Below are 16197 nucleotides of genomic sequence, written 5' to 3' on the forward strand. Positions count from 1 at the left end.
CTTCGAGGAGATGATCCACCGAGAGACGGATCCGAAGAGTTCCAACAAACTACATAGAAAACAACCTATCAGACCAATAATATACATGATTAAGACATGCATAATCAAGAGGAACACAACAACCGCTTACCTTTAGAGGAGAACCACCAGGAGAGAGAGAGAGAGAGAACCACAGAGAAAGAGAGATAGCGACAAAGAGAGACGTCACCGATAAGAGACACCGAAGGAGACGTCTCTGAGAAGAGCCACCGAAGGAGAGCTCCGTTGCCTCGAGGAGACCCACTGAGAGAGAGAGAGAGAACCACCGAGAGAGACAGAGACAGAGAACCACCGAGAGAGAGCCAAAGAGAACCACCGAGAGAGAGCGAGAGAGAGACAGGGACGTCGCCGATAAGAGATCACCGGTTGAGACGTCGCCGCCAAGATCCACCGAAGTAGACGGCGAATCGCCTTTCGTCGATAGAGAGACATTTCGAGAGAGAGAGAGAGAGAGAGAGAATGAGAGAGAGACTTCAACGCGTTTAACGCGTAACCGATCCGAGAGCCTATCCAGAGTTGACGTGTGGCACTAAGAGGCAACCCTTCACGGCCTTTACGCAAGAGGCATATCCAAGCTTTCCTTTTTTTTTTCTTTTTTTTCATTTAGTGCTAAGAGGTGTCATTAAAGACACCGATAAGGATGCTCTGACACCCCTAATCTAGGGTTCAACTCCTATTCTGCTCTTTCTTTTTACATCTTTTATCTGAATCTAAGAGCATCTTTAACCATAAGAACCCATTAGAGTTTTTTTTCTCTTTTTTGTCTGATTTAAAAAAAAAAATTTAAAATTAATCAATCGCGAGCCACCACGTGTCAGTGGAGCCCGCGAACAGTACAAAAACTACACCAAACTTGCCTCTTGCAGAAGAAGAGGAAGAGATGGGTTTTAGTTTTTTGTGGAGACCACACCCCTTAAGAACCCCTTGAAAACCAGGGTTAAAGGTGTTCTGAGCACCTCTAATGGGGGGCTCTACCCATTGGAGTTATAAAAATTCATGTGTATAAATATATGTTGTATATGTGTATGTATGTGTGGGGTCCATTATTTTGTGGAGAACCCCACTTTTAAGGTTCTAAGACCATGATTAACATGGGGTTCTTAGAGTGGGGTTCTTAGCGGAAGTTAAGAAAAGAACTTTAAGAACCGGTTCTTAGCCTTTTTAGTTAAAAGTTAAGAAACAGTTTCTTAAATTCCGCTAAAAACCTCATCCTAAGAACCCCGGGTTAATCATGCTCTAAAAACTTTGTTTTAAGAACCTTAAAGGTGGGGTTCTCCACAAAATAATGAACTCCACATCTACATAGACATATACAACATATACTTATACACATATGAATTTTTTGACCCACATTACAAAGAAATTTGGACCCACTATCGAATATCGATGCAACCCCAAGTTTATATCAATCCCACAACTTCAAGGAAGCCATTGTGCGCCTTCCATTGGATTCCTCCAAGGTGCGCCTTCCAGTGGATCAGACCATGAAAAGAAGCTGTAAACGAAGCTTTAAATAGAGCCATGAACTAGTTTGCGGAGCAGAATATCAAAGATGACAAGAAAACATGTCCGGCCCTGAGCCCATTCGAACCAAGCATGCGGTCCTTTAGTATTTGTATAACCAAAATCAGACCCAGTTTTCAATATGTAACTTTAGTGTACTCTCTGTGAATCATTAAGAAGGGATTTGAACCGTACTAATCTCGGTTTTGAGACTTCTAGTTTACAAATGGTTACTCCTTTCCCATTTTTTTTGTTTATAGTTATGATTGCTTTGAAGATGTATTCCTAATTACTAGTTCGTGAAATGCTACATGAACTAGTATAAGACGTAGTACAAGAATTTGAGCTGTGAAATTGCTGAATTCCCCTAATGTGACAGTGTGTGTAAGTTGAGCTTAGAAAAAAATATGTTTGAAGACAACTAGACGTTTCCATCATGCAAAAACAACCTATTAGTCTTGCTGTTTCCTACACAAAGACTCAGAACCGGTTCTACGGGGGATCATGTACACCAGAATCAACTCTCATTCCCACATTGGACAAAATTTTATCCTTGCACCCCAAGTTCTGGATGTTCCAATGACTATAATTTGTCCATCGCTCATCGGCCATCGTTCACGACCAATATATCAAGACATTTTTCTCAAAAGAAAAAATATCATGACTTATTCAAGTTCAGCAACAACTTCATCACCTATACCTTTCATAATCTTCATCACGTAGCACATCATTCTTTGTAAAAACGAAAAACTATTTTATAATGCTTGCGGGAATTTTTTTCTGAAAAAGTATTGGCTTGAGTGTTGCGAGACGAGCTACCATCAAGATCGTAAAAACAGAAAGCTTATCTATGATTTTAAGGACACTACAAAAGAAAAGCATAAAACTCCCGACGGCCATATCCGTCTGTCTTCTCCGACAGACTCATGAAGAACATGTTTCGTCAGATTATCTCGTTGAGAGGAAAAAATTGTAGGAATGCCGACGGTAAGTCCTTTCTCACTATTTTTATGTTCATAAATATGTTTGTTAGTTTTTGAAAATATGAATTATGTGACAAGCCAATAGCACTAGATTTGAAAACAAAATTTTAAATAAATAACACTACGTTATAAAAACTATAGAGTAAATTTCAAAACCTATTCAATAGCCACTTATAAAAACGGGTACAAACGTCCATAAAATAGGAAGAATAGTGGCTACCAAAAAAAAAAACTATATCTTTGCAATGTGAGATTGCAAAACCAAACAAAAAGCTAACAAACAATGAACTGATCAAGCCATGGAGGAGATTACCACCAGTACATAACCAGTACATATAACCGATATAAATTGCCGGTACAGCAACTACACGCGGAATTTCTTGGAGCTGTCTTCCTTGTGATCTAGTGTCTTATTACGATGCGGACCAAGATATAAGTGAGTATTTTTTGTAACTCTTAAAGTGAGTATTTTGATATGTTTGAGTTCCAAACAATCAGATGAAACACAAATGAAGGAAACCCCGATATTAAGATGTATATTTATATAAGCCCTGTTCGTTTGGTTGCTGCAGGTTTCGGCGTCAGCGGCAGCGTCTGCGTCGGCGGCGGCGGCAGCGTCAATGAAAACAGTTGTTGTTCGTTTCGCAGACGCTGCCGCAGATTATTGTTCGTTTAGAAGACGCACGAAGTTGAGGTCGACGCCGACGCTACCGCAGGAAGCAGATTTTTGGGTTGTTCGTTTGACAGACGCAGCGGCTATTTTCATTTTTTCAGATTTATTTTAATTTTTTTATAAAATTGTATTTAAATAAATCAAGTGTAGTTTAAACATATTTACATCCATTAAAATATTATGTTTACTTGATAATAATTTTTTGGTCAATTATACGGTCTCAACACTGAATGGTTGTTCACGCTCCATCAATTGTTTTGCTAGCATATTCTTCACTTCAAGAGCAGCTGTCCTTTTTTCACATGCCTCCACAGCCACATCTTTCTCCTTACGCCTTCGTTTTGCTCTTGAACCTCCAGAATGAGTCTGAGCTGCTGGTTGAGTTTGGCGAGGAGCTTGGCCCTGGGTTTCTGTCTCTGCTGCTGGCTGAGAATCAGCTTCATCCTCAGCAATATCTCCACCAACTCTCGAATTCAAGCTTGCTTCTCCATGTTGAGCACTCCAACCTTCTGCTCCAGTAACTACTACACCACCAAATTCTGCTTCAAACATATCCATGTTATCAATTTCTTTGCAGAAGGCTTTTCTAATTCCTGGACACTCCTATATAACACAGAAAGAGTAAGTCAGTGATAAAATCAGTGATAGAATCAGTCACAAACTTCTAATAAGCTCAATTATTTCAACACAAGTACATTTTAACAGCTAAGTTCACAAAAGAGAAAATGAGAAACTGACCCTTTCGCGCTCTTTCCACCAATCATCTGACATGTCGATCCTTCCCATGTTATCATACCCAAGTCCTGTCCTGTTCTGAGTCAGCATCCTAATCCTGATGTATTTTTTTCTGCTGCTGTCGTACTTGTTCTTGTAGTCCCTCTTCCAATCGGAAAATCCCTTCTTAAACCTCAGCTCAAACGCATCCATGATGTTCTTTTTTCCTACTTTATTCATTTGCTGACCAACCTTATTTCCTTTTCTTCTCTCTTCCGCGTAGAGTTGGAAAAAATACCTAGTTTCCTCAGGTTTCCAATTCTAAAACACACCAAAGCAAGACCCTTAAGCATACGACCTAAAAGACCTAAAGACAGTTCCATACAGCCTAAAGACAGTTCCATACAACCTAAAGACAGTTCAATACAAGCATTAAGACTAGTGTGAGAGAAACTTACATCTTTTGACGTCGACATCTTAAAAAGTGAGAGGAACAGCAGTAGAGAGTGAGTTTGAGAGGGTCTGAGCTTGAGAGAATGAGCTTGAGAAGATCTGAGTCTGCAAAAAAAAAAAAAAGAGAATAAGCAATGTGTTCACGTTTTGGAACAAGTAGTAAAATATATTTGCACTTGTTAGTCACCTTTTCCACTAGGTCTGAGCAAACCTGAGATCAATGGAGCCTGAAATGAGAGAGCCTGCAAAAAGATGCAGAGAAATGGAGCTTATGATCAATGAATCAAAACACATAAGATCTTATGATCAATAAATACTTTATAAATTTTAAACAAATATGGAAGAAAAGCATAAATAAAAATCATTCACAATCCACAGTTTGAAGCATACGTTGAGTGTTCCCTAAACACACACAAATTATTAAAAAATTGAAAAATCAAGTCAAGCCGTCTACTTTCTCCAAATAAGACCAAACAACGTTCCAACAATGTTCCAGGAAACAGAAACAATTTAACTTCTACTTGACTCGGCATATGTTAACTTCTTAAAACAATTTAATACTAAGAAGCAACCCTTTAAGCTTCCCCATGAGTGCAGACTCGTAAACCAATACGTACTAACTACAATAGGATGTTTTTGTAGCCTGCACTTTAAATTTAGAAACCCCAAAAGCTACACTCAGAAGACAACCCATCGTTTATATTAAAAGAACAGACCAGCAATGGAACCATGAAGGTAAAGAAAGGGAGTTACAGCTAGGCCTCTTTCACAATGAAACCAAAGATATATCACAAAAAGACTCACTAGGGAGCATCAAACAATCATCAGAGATTCAAATAATCAGAATGTTGAAACTCTATTTGACTAGCATCAAACGTACCTCAACGAGAAAAGGAGAAGAGAGAGCTTGGAGATGAGATGAGCTCGGAGAAGAGAGAGTTTGGAGATGAGATCAGAGATGGGTAAGAGAGCTTCGAGATGAGATCGGAGATGGGTAAGAGAGCTTGGAGATGAGATCGGAGATGGGTTTTCTTCAGAGAAGAGAGACAGCCCGAGATGGAGACAGATCGTGACAGAGGGAGAGCCAGAGAGCCTGAGATGGATACAGCTCGTGACGGAGAGAGAGCCCGAGATGGAGAGAGCTCGAGATGGAGAGAGAGGTTGAGATGGAGGGAGCTCGAGATGGAGAGAGAGCTTGAGATGGAGAGAGCTCTCAAGATCTTCACTGGTTCTAGGAATGGAGATCGAGAGAGAGAGATAGAGATGGAGCTGCGTCACTTTCCCCGACTGCGTCAAGTTTAGGTTTAGGTTTTTTGTAAATACTAAAACATAGTAAGGGTAAAATAGTAAATTACCTTATTGGCCGCAGGTTTTATGTCGCGACCGCAGGTTTTATCGGCGTCAGCCGCAGGACGCGGCGTTCGGACGCGGCGTCAGACGCAGCTGTCTGCGGCAACGAAACGAACAGGAGTTGACGCCGAATGTTGACGCTGCCGCTGCCGCCGGTACCTGCGGCAACCAAACGAACAGCACCCTAGTGTCTTATTGGGAATGCTATTTGAAGACATTGTTGTCTCTTTAACGGTTAATGGGAGTGTGCATACGCTCAATGATCTTATTCACAGCATCACGGGACATCACAAGCGTGTCGTGAAGCAAAATGCTGTAAACGTTAAGCCCCTGCAAAGCATCGCATAAACAAGATTCAAGATTCGCTAGCCGGTTTATCAAGTAAAAACCACCGACGGGTATTAATATGTAACTCACTATTGATGGGAGTATGTTGACGTAGTGGAGATTCTGGGTGGCTAGCTTCAGCTTCTCATCGATAGGCCCACCTTCTACAACGAGTACTTTCTTCGTGTTCTCCATTTGATTGTAATAGTTCACAATGTTCTTCGTTTTATGCGTTGGCAATGCCATTTCATCAAACACCAGGAGCTGCGTAGTTCTCGCAAAACATTAGCGGATACAAGCTGACCAGTAATAACGAAAATCAGGAGCTTACTTTTCCTTCTGCGGCTCGAGCTGAGATTGCTATCTTCAGACCAAGCCTTCGGACCTGCTTATTCATCTTTATCGCATGGCTTCTTGGTTTGGGCCCATGCATCACACAACCACCTCGGAACTAAGCGGTTTCAGTAAAAAAGTCCATCAGAGAAGAACAGTTTTGAAATTTACCTGGGGGCCACGCAGTGTACCATGTCTAGCTCGGCCTGTACCCTTCTGGTTCCATGGCTTTCTACCAGTTCCGCTAACCTCACTTATTGTTTTGGTCGAGTGAGTTCCCTAAACATCCATCCACCAAATGAGTCAGACTTATTGACTGTTTTACTTATATGACTAATTAGGACATTGTGATTTGTGAGATAATCAACTAGAGTTTTACCTGCTGGCGTTTGGCAAGCTGCCATCTCACGACGTGGTGAATGATATCTTTCCTAATTGGAACATCAAAGACATCACCAGCTAAAACCATGAAACCTTTGTCTTCGTTCTGAAAATTTGTGACCGGAATAACCAAGTCTTGATATTGTCCTGCGGAAAGCATCAATACGAGACCAGATTAATAAGGAAAACATCATTGTATCATGACTGAAGCGCAATCAGAAAGAAGTGAGCACATAACACGCACGCGCAGAACATTGCTAATCAAAATCTATGCATACTCAGCCAAAGTATGTACATATTTATTCAAACGGTAGTTGGATGAATGTTAATAACAGCATACCTATGGTTCGGTCTGGTGTAATGACCGTCTTCTTAGCAAGTAAATCATAAGGAAATTTGTCATCAGGAGTCAAGATAGAAGTGGAGTGCTTTCGGTTGGAAACCAAACTTATTCCACACTGCATTTGATAGATAACACAAAAAATAATGAAATCAACAAAAAAAAAAAAAAAAAAAAAAAAAAAAAAAAAAAAAGGGAACTCAGTGATGTAAGTAAACACAAACCTTGAGATCACAAGGAAGAGAGCTTTAAACCATTTCCAGATGCTGAAAAGGATCCAAAAGTGCGGACAATTCTTCTTGTGATTGAAGCAGCAGCCATATCTTTCGAGAAGAAACCCCTAACTGCTCATCTACAATTCCAAATCCAATTTCTCAATCTAGTCGATAAACGCAAAAACCAGAATCTCATGAGTAGATAATATGAGTACATCCTCGTCCAAATTTTCTCGAGAAACTCGAAATGTAAATACACTGAGATAAGAAGAAGAAAACTAACCGGTCACACGAGCGGCGATGATTGACGGTGAGGAAGAAGAAGAAGAACGGCGAGTACTATCAAGGTTTTAGTAAGAGTGTGGTTTTCGAAACGGGGAAGGTTTACATGTGTTTTGGTGTGTTTTGTCTCATTTGTCAATTTATATTTGCTCTATGTTTCATGAGAGAGTAAGGATATTTTGATTGTGTGGTGTAAATAGTTGTATATATCACCATCACCTCTAGTTTTGTACTGGCTGAGAAGATGAATGAACATGGAACTCTCCTGCGTGAAGACAGAGCGGCGTAGAATGACTATGGTTTCGTTGGAGGCTCTTCAGTTTCTGAGCTCCGGTGAAACGAGTTTGTCGGTGGCAAGTTCCGGCGGCTGTGCGAAGAGATTTCGGTCAAGTCGGCGGGTGACGCGTGTCATACTAATGGCCCAGATTCTTACACGTGTTCAAATCCCAGCCTCTTTGTCGCGCGCCTAGATCAATCTGTCCGGTTTCAATGTTTGGGCCTTTGGGCCGTTTAGTTTATTTGGGCTTCGGCCGTTAATGTTGTAGCCCGTTGTATATGTGGGCTTTTTGTTTGGTATTTGGTGTACTTGGGCTTCGTCCGATTGGGCTTGGCCCGTTTGATTAATAAAAATAAATTTTGGCGGAAGAAAAAAAAGAGAAGATGAATGAACATGCACTGCAGAACCATATAACTTTCAAGTACTCTACATGCCAACTTTTGGGCTACTCGATTTTTATTTTCTATCCAACACTTTATTCTAGAGTGGATAACAATACACAGAGGAGAACGATATAATTCTATTAAGAATGTGTATATTGATTATAGATCCCACGGCAAATCATCTGCTAATTAAAAACTAAACGTATGGAAACTTAGTGGCTTACATGTTTTCTAACAATAGTACTAGTATACTAGTTTCTTATACTACTATTTACTCGGAAATCCTACAAAATAATTCCGACAGGTGTGTCTGGTTATCTACACAAAGATATGATCAGACAAATGTGTATCACTAAGTTTTGCCTGTGTTCTGTAATATATATATATATATATATATGTATACTACTCAAAAATCAAATAAATCCAATTTAATAAATGTATATCACCATTGGCCAAAACTTTCTTCATAATCAATCCACAATGTATGTACAACAAAGTCATAAACACCAAGCATTAAGTCTAATCTTATTCAGCACGCTTAATTATCTCTGTAAAAATAACTTCAAATTGTCAACGACCTTTAAAAGAAAACTAAACGTTAAGATCTTGTCCTGTCGTTTTTATTTCGTTCTTTTTCTCTCTGTTAACAAACCACTGTGCTGTTTTTCTAGCAATCGGCAACCACATCCTTCGTCTTCTTTCCTCCATCGCAGCAATCACATCACTTCTCGATGTGGAGGCTGTAGAAGCGTCCAAACCGCTGTTGCTTCCACCAACCGCGTTTTCTCTAGCCGCTGTTGTAACAACGCTGAGTCTAGGAACAGCCGTGATCTCAGAAACCGATCTTCTAGTAGAATCTTTGTTATCAACCATTCTCTTCATATCAATCTCTTCCTTGTCACGCAAGTCACCTCTCTGCACTCGATCCACCGACGAGAATCTGTCGCTTGACGTCGAACTCAACATGTTCGATGTCCAAAACGTCAAATCAGCTGGAGTCACATTACTCCAACGGTTCTTAAACACAGCATCTGAAACAACAATCCTGTGATTGAACTTGTGCAGACATTTCTCGTTACCTTGTTCCACAAGCGACAACGAGTTATCGTTTTTACCAAAGTTGAGTATCTTCCGGAAGCTGCTGAATCTCGAAGACCCGTCTCTGATTCCTTCTTCGCGTTCGACGTAAACCTCCATGCTCGATTCTTCCTCTCTAGACTCAGACAACTGACTCATGATTCTCATACTATTGTTACTACCACCACCAAAAACAGAGAGCTCGTCCTCAATGGAGACTCTGTTTCTACACAAAGGGCACGTAGCGTGCTGCTCAAGCCACTCATCAATACACTCTATATGAAAAGCGTGTTTGCATTTAGGCAGAAGCCTAAGAATCTCAACATCTTCAAATTTAGACAAACAAACAGAACATTCAAGCCCTTGTTTCGATCCTTTCAAAGCAGAGAATCTGAAAAAGGGAAGAGACTCGATTGCTGCTTTGTCGAGACCTGATAATCGAGAAGATTGGCTGAAGAGTCCTTGCCATAGACGATCTAGTCGTCGTATCTCTCCGTCTTCGTAGGTCTCCGATCTGAGATCGTTGTGGAAGCATTTGGCGTAGATGAGGAGAACGAAGGTGAGTGTGAAGACGATGGAGAACACTCCCGTGATGATGGCTAAACTTGGCTGAAAGAGGCCGTTGGCTGCGTACAGAAAAGGAGGAGGAGGAGGAGGAGGAGATTGAGCGGAGACATAATCTAAGAAGAAGAAGATGGAGAAGAAGAGCGTGGAGATTGCTTTTGGTGGATTCATCGTTTGAGAACTCAAAAGTCGTTTTCTTGAAGTTTTGGTTTTATTCAATCTACAAATTGAGAGAGAGAGAGAGAGATAATGACAAACATGTTTTGATTTAGACCCAATTATAAATCTATTATCAACGTGACATCACTATTGATGTCATTGAGGCATGAATTATACGGTGGTATTCATTAAAAGGTAAAGAATATGTGGAATAAGTTAAAATGTGATATACTATTTGTTACTTATATGATATCTCTGAAAAGTTTGTTTTATTGTTTGTTGTTCTGTTCCGGTATGTTTATCCAGATCACCTCAAGTCTGAATAATAAAATATGTTCGTCGTAAGAAAAAAAATGTCTCTGAAAAGCATTGGTTCTCGCCGGTGATTAAGTATTAACTAAGGAATTATTATTAACACAAAAAAGCACAAGACTAATTAAGGAATTGTTGGAATACAAGTGAAGGTGAATGAATATGAACTTTATATATGGATATTTGTGAAAATAAATCTTTAGACATTTGACTTGCGGAGAAAATAACATGTTTATTGAAATTACCACGTACTTTTTACTCCTTAAAGTTAAGATTTTAGTTGTCAAATCACCCAAAATTTTATTTTTCTATTTTAAATCTATGATTCATAGGAAAAAATCTAAATTAATTGTTGACTTTGGGGATTGGGCAAAAAAGCCAACCGAACAAACCAACCAAACCGATCGAGCCAATTCCAAAGTATATGTCTCAACCATTTGGTTAAACCTTTTATCAACCCAAATAATTCAGTTTGGTTTGATTTTAAACCAAACTGAAATGTTAATAGTTTGTTTACGTTATGTAAGAAATATTAGTATACATGATATTAGATACTAACTGGTATATATGAGTTAAAGGTCTATATAATATGTTTCACTAGTTTGTGTGAATTTCTATTTAGATAACGATTTGATTATACGTTCTTTTTTTAATCTATGAATTGGCTGAAAATGATTAAAAACGAAGAATAAAAAGAAAATAATGGTTCATAAAAAAGAAACAACAAACAAAAAAAATAAAGAAATATGAATCTCAAACACTATTATCAAAACCTAAAAGCTACCTATGATATTTATATTAGGTTCGGAGATAATATATAAAATTATTAGATTATATCTTCTACATTTTATTGTGATGTTTGGCTTTACGTTTAAATATGAAGAAATTAGTGTCAAATAATGATTTGTTATATAAATTATATTTTTGTAACCGAACTAGAACAAAACTAAAAACCAACTCGGCTGAACTGAACAAACACAAATAAAATCAAACCGAACACAAACCAAGCCAAATTCAAACCAAACCATAAACTCAACACAAGCCAAATCGAACACAAGTCAAACCAAACTAATTTGGGTTGACTTTTGTTAAAGCTTTCGTAGACTCAAACAAACCAAACCAAACCGAATCCATATTTAAGCCGAAAGGCTCACCCCTAGTTCACTCGAATATAATGCAAGTATTTACTATTTATGTCTTTCATTTCTAAATATCTAAAATATATTTCCCTCAAAATTACACTACACCTTTCTGATAATGATGACCCGACCACATTATACACTAACATTTGGCAGTAGTTTAGCTAGTTCATCTACTTTCATGTTCCATGAGGCATCACTTCTCTATAATCTTCATCAGTGTTCTCTGGCATCAGCTCAGTAACATATTTAAGTGATGGAAAATGCTCTTACAGTTTCAAATTCCTTCAAATATGATGAATACAATTACACCAAGAAAAAAATTAATTTGACGTCTAACAAACAAAATAACAAAACATTGATGAAAAAACATAGTTTTGAAACATGATATCATCATGATCAGGAACATCTCTGTCTAGACACAAAATGATATTCATAGCTGAGATAAAATTGTACTCACAATATTCTTCCAGCCATAAACTTCAAGCAGACGCACACACACAGACGCTCAATACATATACATAGCTGCGATAAAATAACCACAATATTCTTCCAGGCATAAACTTAAAGGGCGCACACACAGACAAAGCTCTATATGGATACCAACGCCTTCGTGTAGGTGGTGGAAGAGATGAAGTATCAGCGGGATGGTCTTGATGTATGGCTTGTGGTGGCTGGATGCATTTTAGATGGACTAAGTAGTTACATGGATCACAAGCATAACCTACTTCCATGTTTCCGCCCAATACACAAACACTACTACAAGGTTCTGTGAGTGGTCTAGGAAATAAAGTGAGAGGATGTTCATGGCTCCCTGAATTTATAATCGTAAAGGGAGGATCTTGCCACATGCACTCAGCGCCTAGACTAAAATCACAATCAAGACAACGGAAAAACATTAAACCAAGCACGTTTCCACACCAATGGCATGCGTTGTGGGTTTCAAAAACAGCATTCTCGTCAAGCATGGGCGTTGACGTGGTCTCAAGAGCCGTTAAGAAACTGGCCATTTCGGTCGCACCGTATTTGAATGATTCCATTCTGGTTTCCGAAAACCGAATGGTCATGTAGATTGGGTGGTGGGGGTGATAAGGATGTCGCGTACCTTGTGGGAACATGTAACAGTCTTCGTGGAACACGAGCTTGCAGATCTCACAGTAGTAATGAATGTTATTCCAGTCATAGTCCTCATCATTCTCATTTACAGGGCCGCATCTAAAGCATAGTGAAGGACGAGGGTTGTCTCGGCGGCAAAGGGTGTGAGGATGAGCAGGATCAGAGAGACGACGGCATCTTGGCGCGACCTCTTCTCCTTTTCACCATTCATTTTGTTGCAAATAAGAGTCTTTTGAGTTTTGCAATGCTAAACAACCACCACTATCTCTATATTATTTATAAATTTTGTTGGGTTATACAACCTACAACTAGTGTAGATATTAGATCACGTCTTGGGTTGTTAATGATTGAATGAGTCTCCAAGTTTCTGTCAAATGCAGATTTTTTTTTTCAGCAATTGGTTGATTAAATACTCTAATGTGAAAACTATACATATATTTCTAATAATTGAATAATCCCTCACAATTTTTTTTCCTGATACGTTTACTTTTAACAATAAAAAATAAATACACAATTGTTTCTAATTATTACAATGAAAAATATGCGTGTTAAACTGGCAATAACATCTAAGCAAAATACATGTTTAAAATGTTCAGGTATAAAATCAACATCGTTAACAAACATACTTTTGAACATCAATAGAGAAAATCAGAAATACAATAATAGAGAAAAGTTCATAGAATACAATAATACAGAAAAGTTCATAGCAAAAAAAAAAGCAACTTAACTTGTTCGAAATATGTAAATTGTTATGTCAACAAATGTTTTAACAAGCTAACAAAATAGTGGCAACTGGCAAGTAAGTTTTATAATGAATTGTATAACTATATACTATGCAAATTGTCAACGGTTTCCAAAAAGATTGTATTATAACAAAAAGCTTGTTTGTAGTATAACATATACAGATATACCGTATTATACTACTTGTCAACGGTTTTCCAATTTGAATTGATCGGGATGACGATGCTCCCAACTAGGGCTGTTCAATACGGTAAAACCAAACCGTACCGAACCGAACCGAACCGAAATAGACAATATGGTTTGGTTTTGGTATATACTATATAAACCGAATGGATATAATTTTATAAAAACCGTAGGATTTGGATATGGTTTGGTATATAACCGATTAAACCGAATAAACCGAACAAAACCGATTAAAAGTAGAAACATGCAATTAAATATGTATCTATTTTATAACAATACATGAAAATCTATTTGTTACATAAGTTAAATTTGTGTTAATAACTCTGACCATAATTTTATAGTAATAAAGATCCTTAATTTGTACAACACTTGAACTATAATTAAATAACAATTAATCGCAATTCAGACATCTTATTTTCTAAGTCTTCTTTTGATCTTTTTGCTTTATTTTAGTCTTCACTAAATTAATATGAAGATTATAAATTTGATGGACAATAATTAGTGAAAAAATTTCACAACTTTTTTCTTATCCATAAACATTCAGAGTTTCGTGTTCAATTGAAAAAACATGACTTTAATGAACACTAAATATGGAAGTAGAAAAACTTTTCTTTCGTGTTTCTCTTTTGTTTCATATTTTTATTTTCAAAATTTCAAGCTTTGATTTTAGTTATAGATTTGATTATTTTATTTGATGGTAGAAGCATTTTTACTTTTTTTGTTCATTTATTTGAACATGTAATATATTTTTAATAAATGACTGTGTTGACAATATGACTCTAAAATTCATATAATATGATCTCAAACTAAATAATTATGTTTTTTGGTATAAAACCGAATAAACCGAAAACCGACGGTATATAAAACGAATCGAACCGAAGTAAATATGGATTTAGAATGGTAGTTATATTTTACTAATCGAAATACCGAAAACCGAAAAAAATCGAACCTAAACCGAATCGATATCCGGATTGAACACCCCTACTCCCAACTTATATTACTATTCGATCCAATTACTTAATACTTTTTAACGGGAGAGCATCTTTGACGCAGGTAAAAATGGAGGATTTTTCAACTGTTTATAAAACCACTGACACGCAGATCCCACGTAAGAAAAAAAGAAACGGTTGCTTCAGTTACTAAATTTTTACTGTTTGTAGATCCTAGTAACACATAACGGTCAGCGATTGTTTCTTTTTTAACTTTTTTTTAATCAGACAAAAAAAATTAAAAAAAAAATAAGAACTTCTAAATGGGGTTCATGCGTTAAAGATGCTCTTATCATTTAGAGGCCCTTTCTCAAAAAGAAAAAAACTTATCATCTTAATGTAAATCATGAAAATATGATGACTCTACAAAATGATCGTCAATGAATTTTAAAACGCTACGTAAGTCCTTTTTATGTTTTCTTTTTAAAAAGGGTAAGTTATTAGTTATTACTGATTATTAATGAGTAGATCATACAAGAGGGCTAGTTAGTTTTTTTATTTTAAAATAACTAAAATAAAATCTCCGATTACAATTCTCACGAAAATCATGGAATAATGAGATTTTATTTAAAGTATTTTAAAATGTTATATCTAATTGATATTACATTTTTGTTTTTTATGTATATATATGTTTTAGATAATGAAAACTGTTTCTCAATAGCAGAGTGGTTAATGTTTCGTTGGTTTACCAACCAGTGACGAGTTTGAATCCCATTTCAAACGTCTACTTAATTTTACTGATTTACATTAAGTAAGGACAAAAATGTAATTTTGCCTACTTTCTTTTTTACAGATCTATTTTTTCACGTGCGTTTACATGGTCACCATTGATTTTCAACTCCGTTTCCGCCGATTTAATCACTTAATCAACTGTAATTAGCATCTAAATGGCAAAGCATATGTTTATAACACGTTTTCGAGCCAAATATCAACAAAATTTCACGTTTTTTTTAACCCGCATTTTTTCCGATTTGATCAAAATCGTGACGGCACCCCTCTTTGAGCGTATATGGTTGATTATGTGATTTGAACATGGAGTTTACCTATCATTTTAATATGCGAATTAATTAAAAAAAAATTCTAATTAAATGTATCTACTTCAGAAACACAATTCACGAGATACAAGACTGAAATATTTTCAACTGTTTGTTATTTAATTTTTATGTTTGTTTGATTGAAATGAACTTTCATAAAATCTTGCTTATGGTATAGGTATATATATCATAAAAATATTAGTTTGTTTAAATTGAATTATTTATATATTGTTTAAGGGCCCAAATTTTAAATATCCGAGGACCGGCACTGGCCCTAGAAGAACTTGATTAAAAATGCTTTTGTCCTCTCTATCTGTGAAACTTTGAAGTTTGGATGGGATTGTTAATTGTTAAACCATAGTCTCCAAGTCCTAGTATCCTCCAAAACACACAAATATCTTACGCATATCTTTTCTATAAACCATATTGCCTATTACATATCACTGTATATATTCTTTAAGAGATTGAGAATTTATTAGTTTCCTTTTTTGTTTGATTCCCAGTTGTATCTAAGTTATAATTCATCCACTCAATAACACATCACGAAATTTCTAGACTGTTGTCATTTGTTCATTTACTGGTATGTATCACCTAAAAAAAGGATTTATTTGATCCTGTTAGCAAAAATGA

At 36.9% G+C, this 16197-nt stretch overlaps 3 protein-coding genes across 3 annotated transcripts; all 3 read right to left on the reverse strand.

The window, feature by feature from the left end:
- Positions 1-2721: 2721 nt before the first annotated feature.
- On the reverse strand, positions 2722-7689 carry LOC106307903 (50S ribosomal protein L4-like). Its single transcript, XM_013744994.1, is given in 10 exon segments — positions 2722-2927; positions 5900-6045; positions 6133-6306; positions 6374-6493; positions 6547-6654; positions 6755-6903; positions 7097-7214; positions 7321-7344; positions 7346-7448; positions 7595-7689. Coding segments are annotated over 8 exon segments (867 nt in total). The 5' UTR covers positions 7418-7448; positions 7595-7689; the 3' UTR covers positions 2722-2927; positions 5900-5943.
- LOC106309293 lies at positions 3409-5892 on the reverse strand. Its single transcript, XM_013746336.1, has 5 exons — positions 5721-5892; positions 4553-4607; positions 4371-4470; positions 3937-4233; positions 3409-3801 (listed from the first exon to the last, which is right to left on the reverse strand). Exons 3-5 carry the CDS (start codon positions 4386-4388, stop codon positions 3409-3411), a joined length of 708 nt encoding a protein of 235 aa, XP_013601790.1. The 5' UTR covers positions 4389-4470; positions 4553-4607; positions 5721-5892.
- A 1024-nt stretch (positions 7690-8713) lies between the features above and the next one.
- Positions 8714-10126, reverse strand: LOC106310813 (putative RING-H2 finger protein ATL12). The gene has a single exon (XM_013748038.1). The coding sequence runs from the start codon at positions 10063-10065 to the stop codon at positions 8845-8847; it is 1221 nt and encodes a 406-aa protein (XP_013603492.1). The 5' UTR covers positions 10066-10126; the 3' UTR covers positions 8714-8844.
- Positions 10127-16197: the final 6071 nt, after the last annotated feature.

This window comes from Brassica oleracea, chromosome C8 (assembly GCF_000695525.1).
Source record: "Brassica oleracea var. oleracea cultivar TO1000 chromosome C8, BOL, whole genome shotgun sequence".
NCBI lineage: Eukaryota > Viridiplantae > Streptophyta > Magnoliopsida > Brassicales > Brassicaceae > Brassica > Brassica oleracea.

Bases quoted from the DNA above. Each gene is read 5' to 3' on its own strand.
- LOC106309293 (XM_013746336.1), bottom strand. The intron at 3,802-3,936 runs GTCAGTTTCTCA...TGTGTTATATAG, and splicing joins GGTGGAAAGAGCGCGAAAGG to GAGTGTCCAGGAATTAGAAA.
- LOC106310813 (XM_013748038.1), bottom strand. From the start codon at position 10,065: ATGAATCCACCAAAAGCAATCTCCACGCTCTTCTTCTCCATCTTCTTC.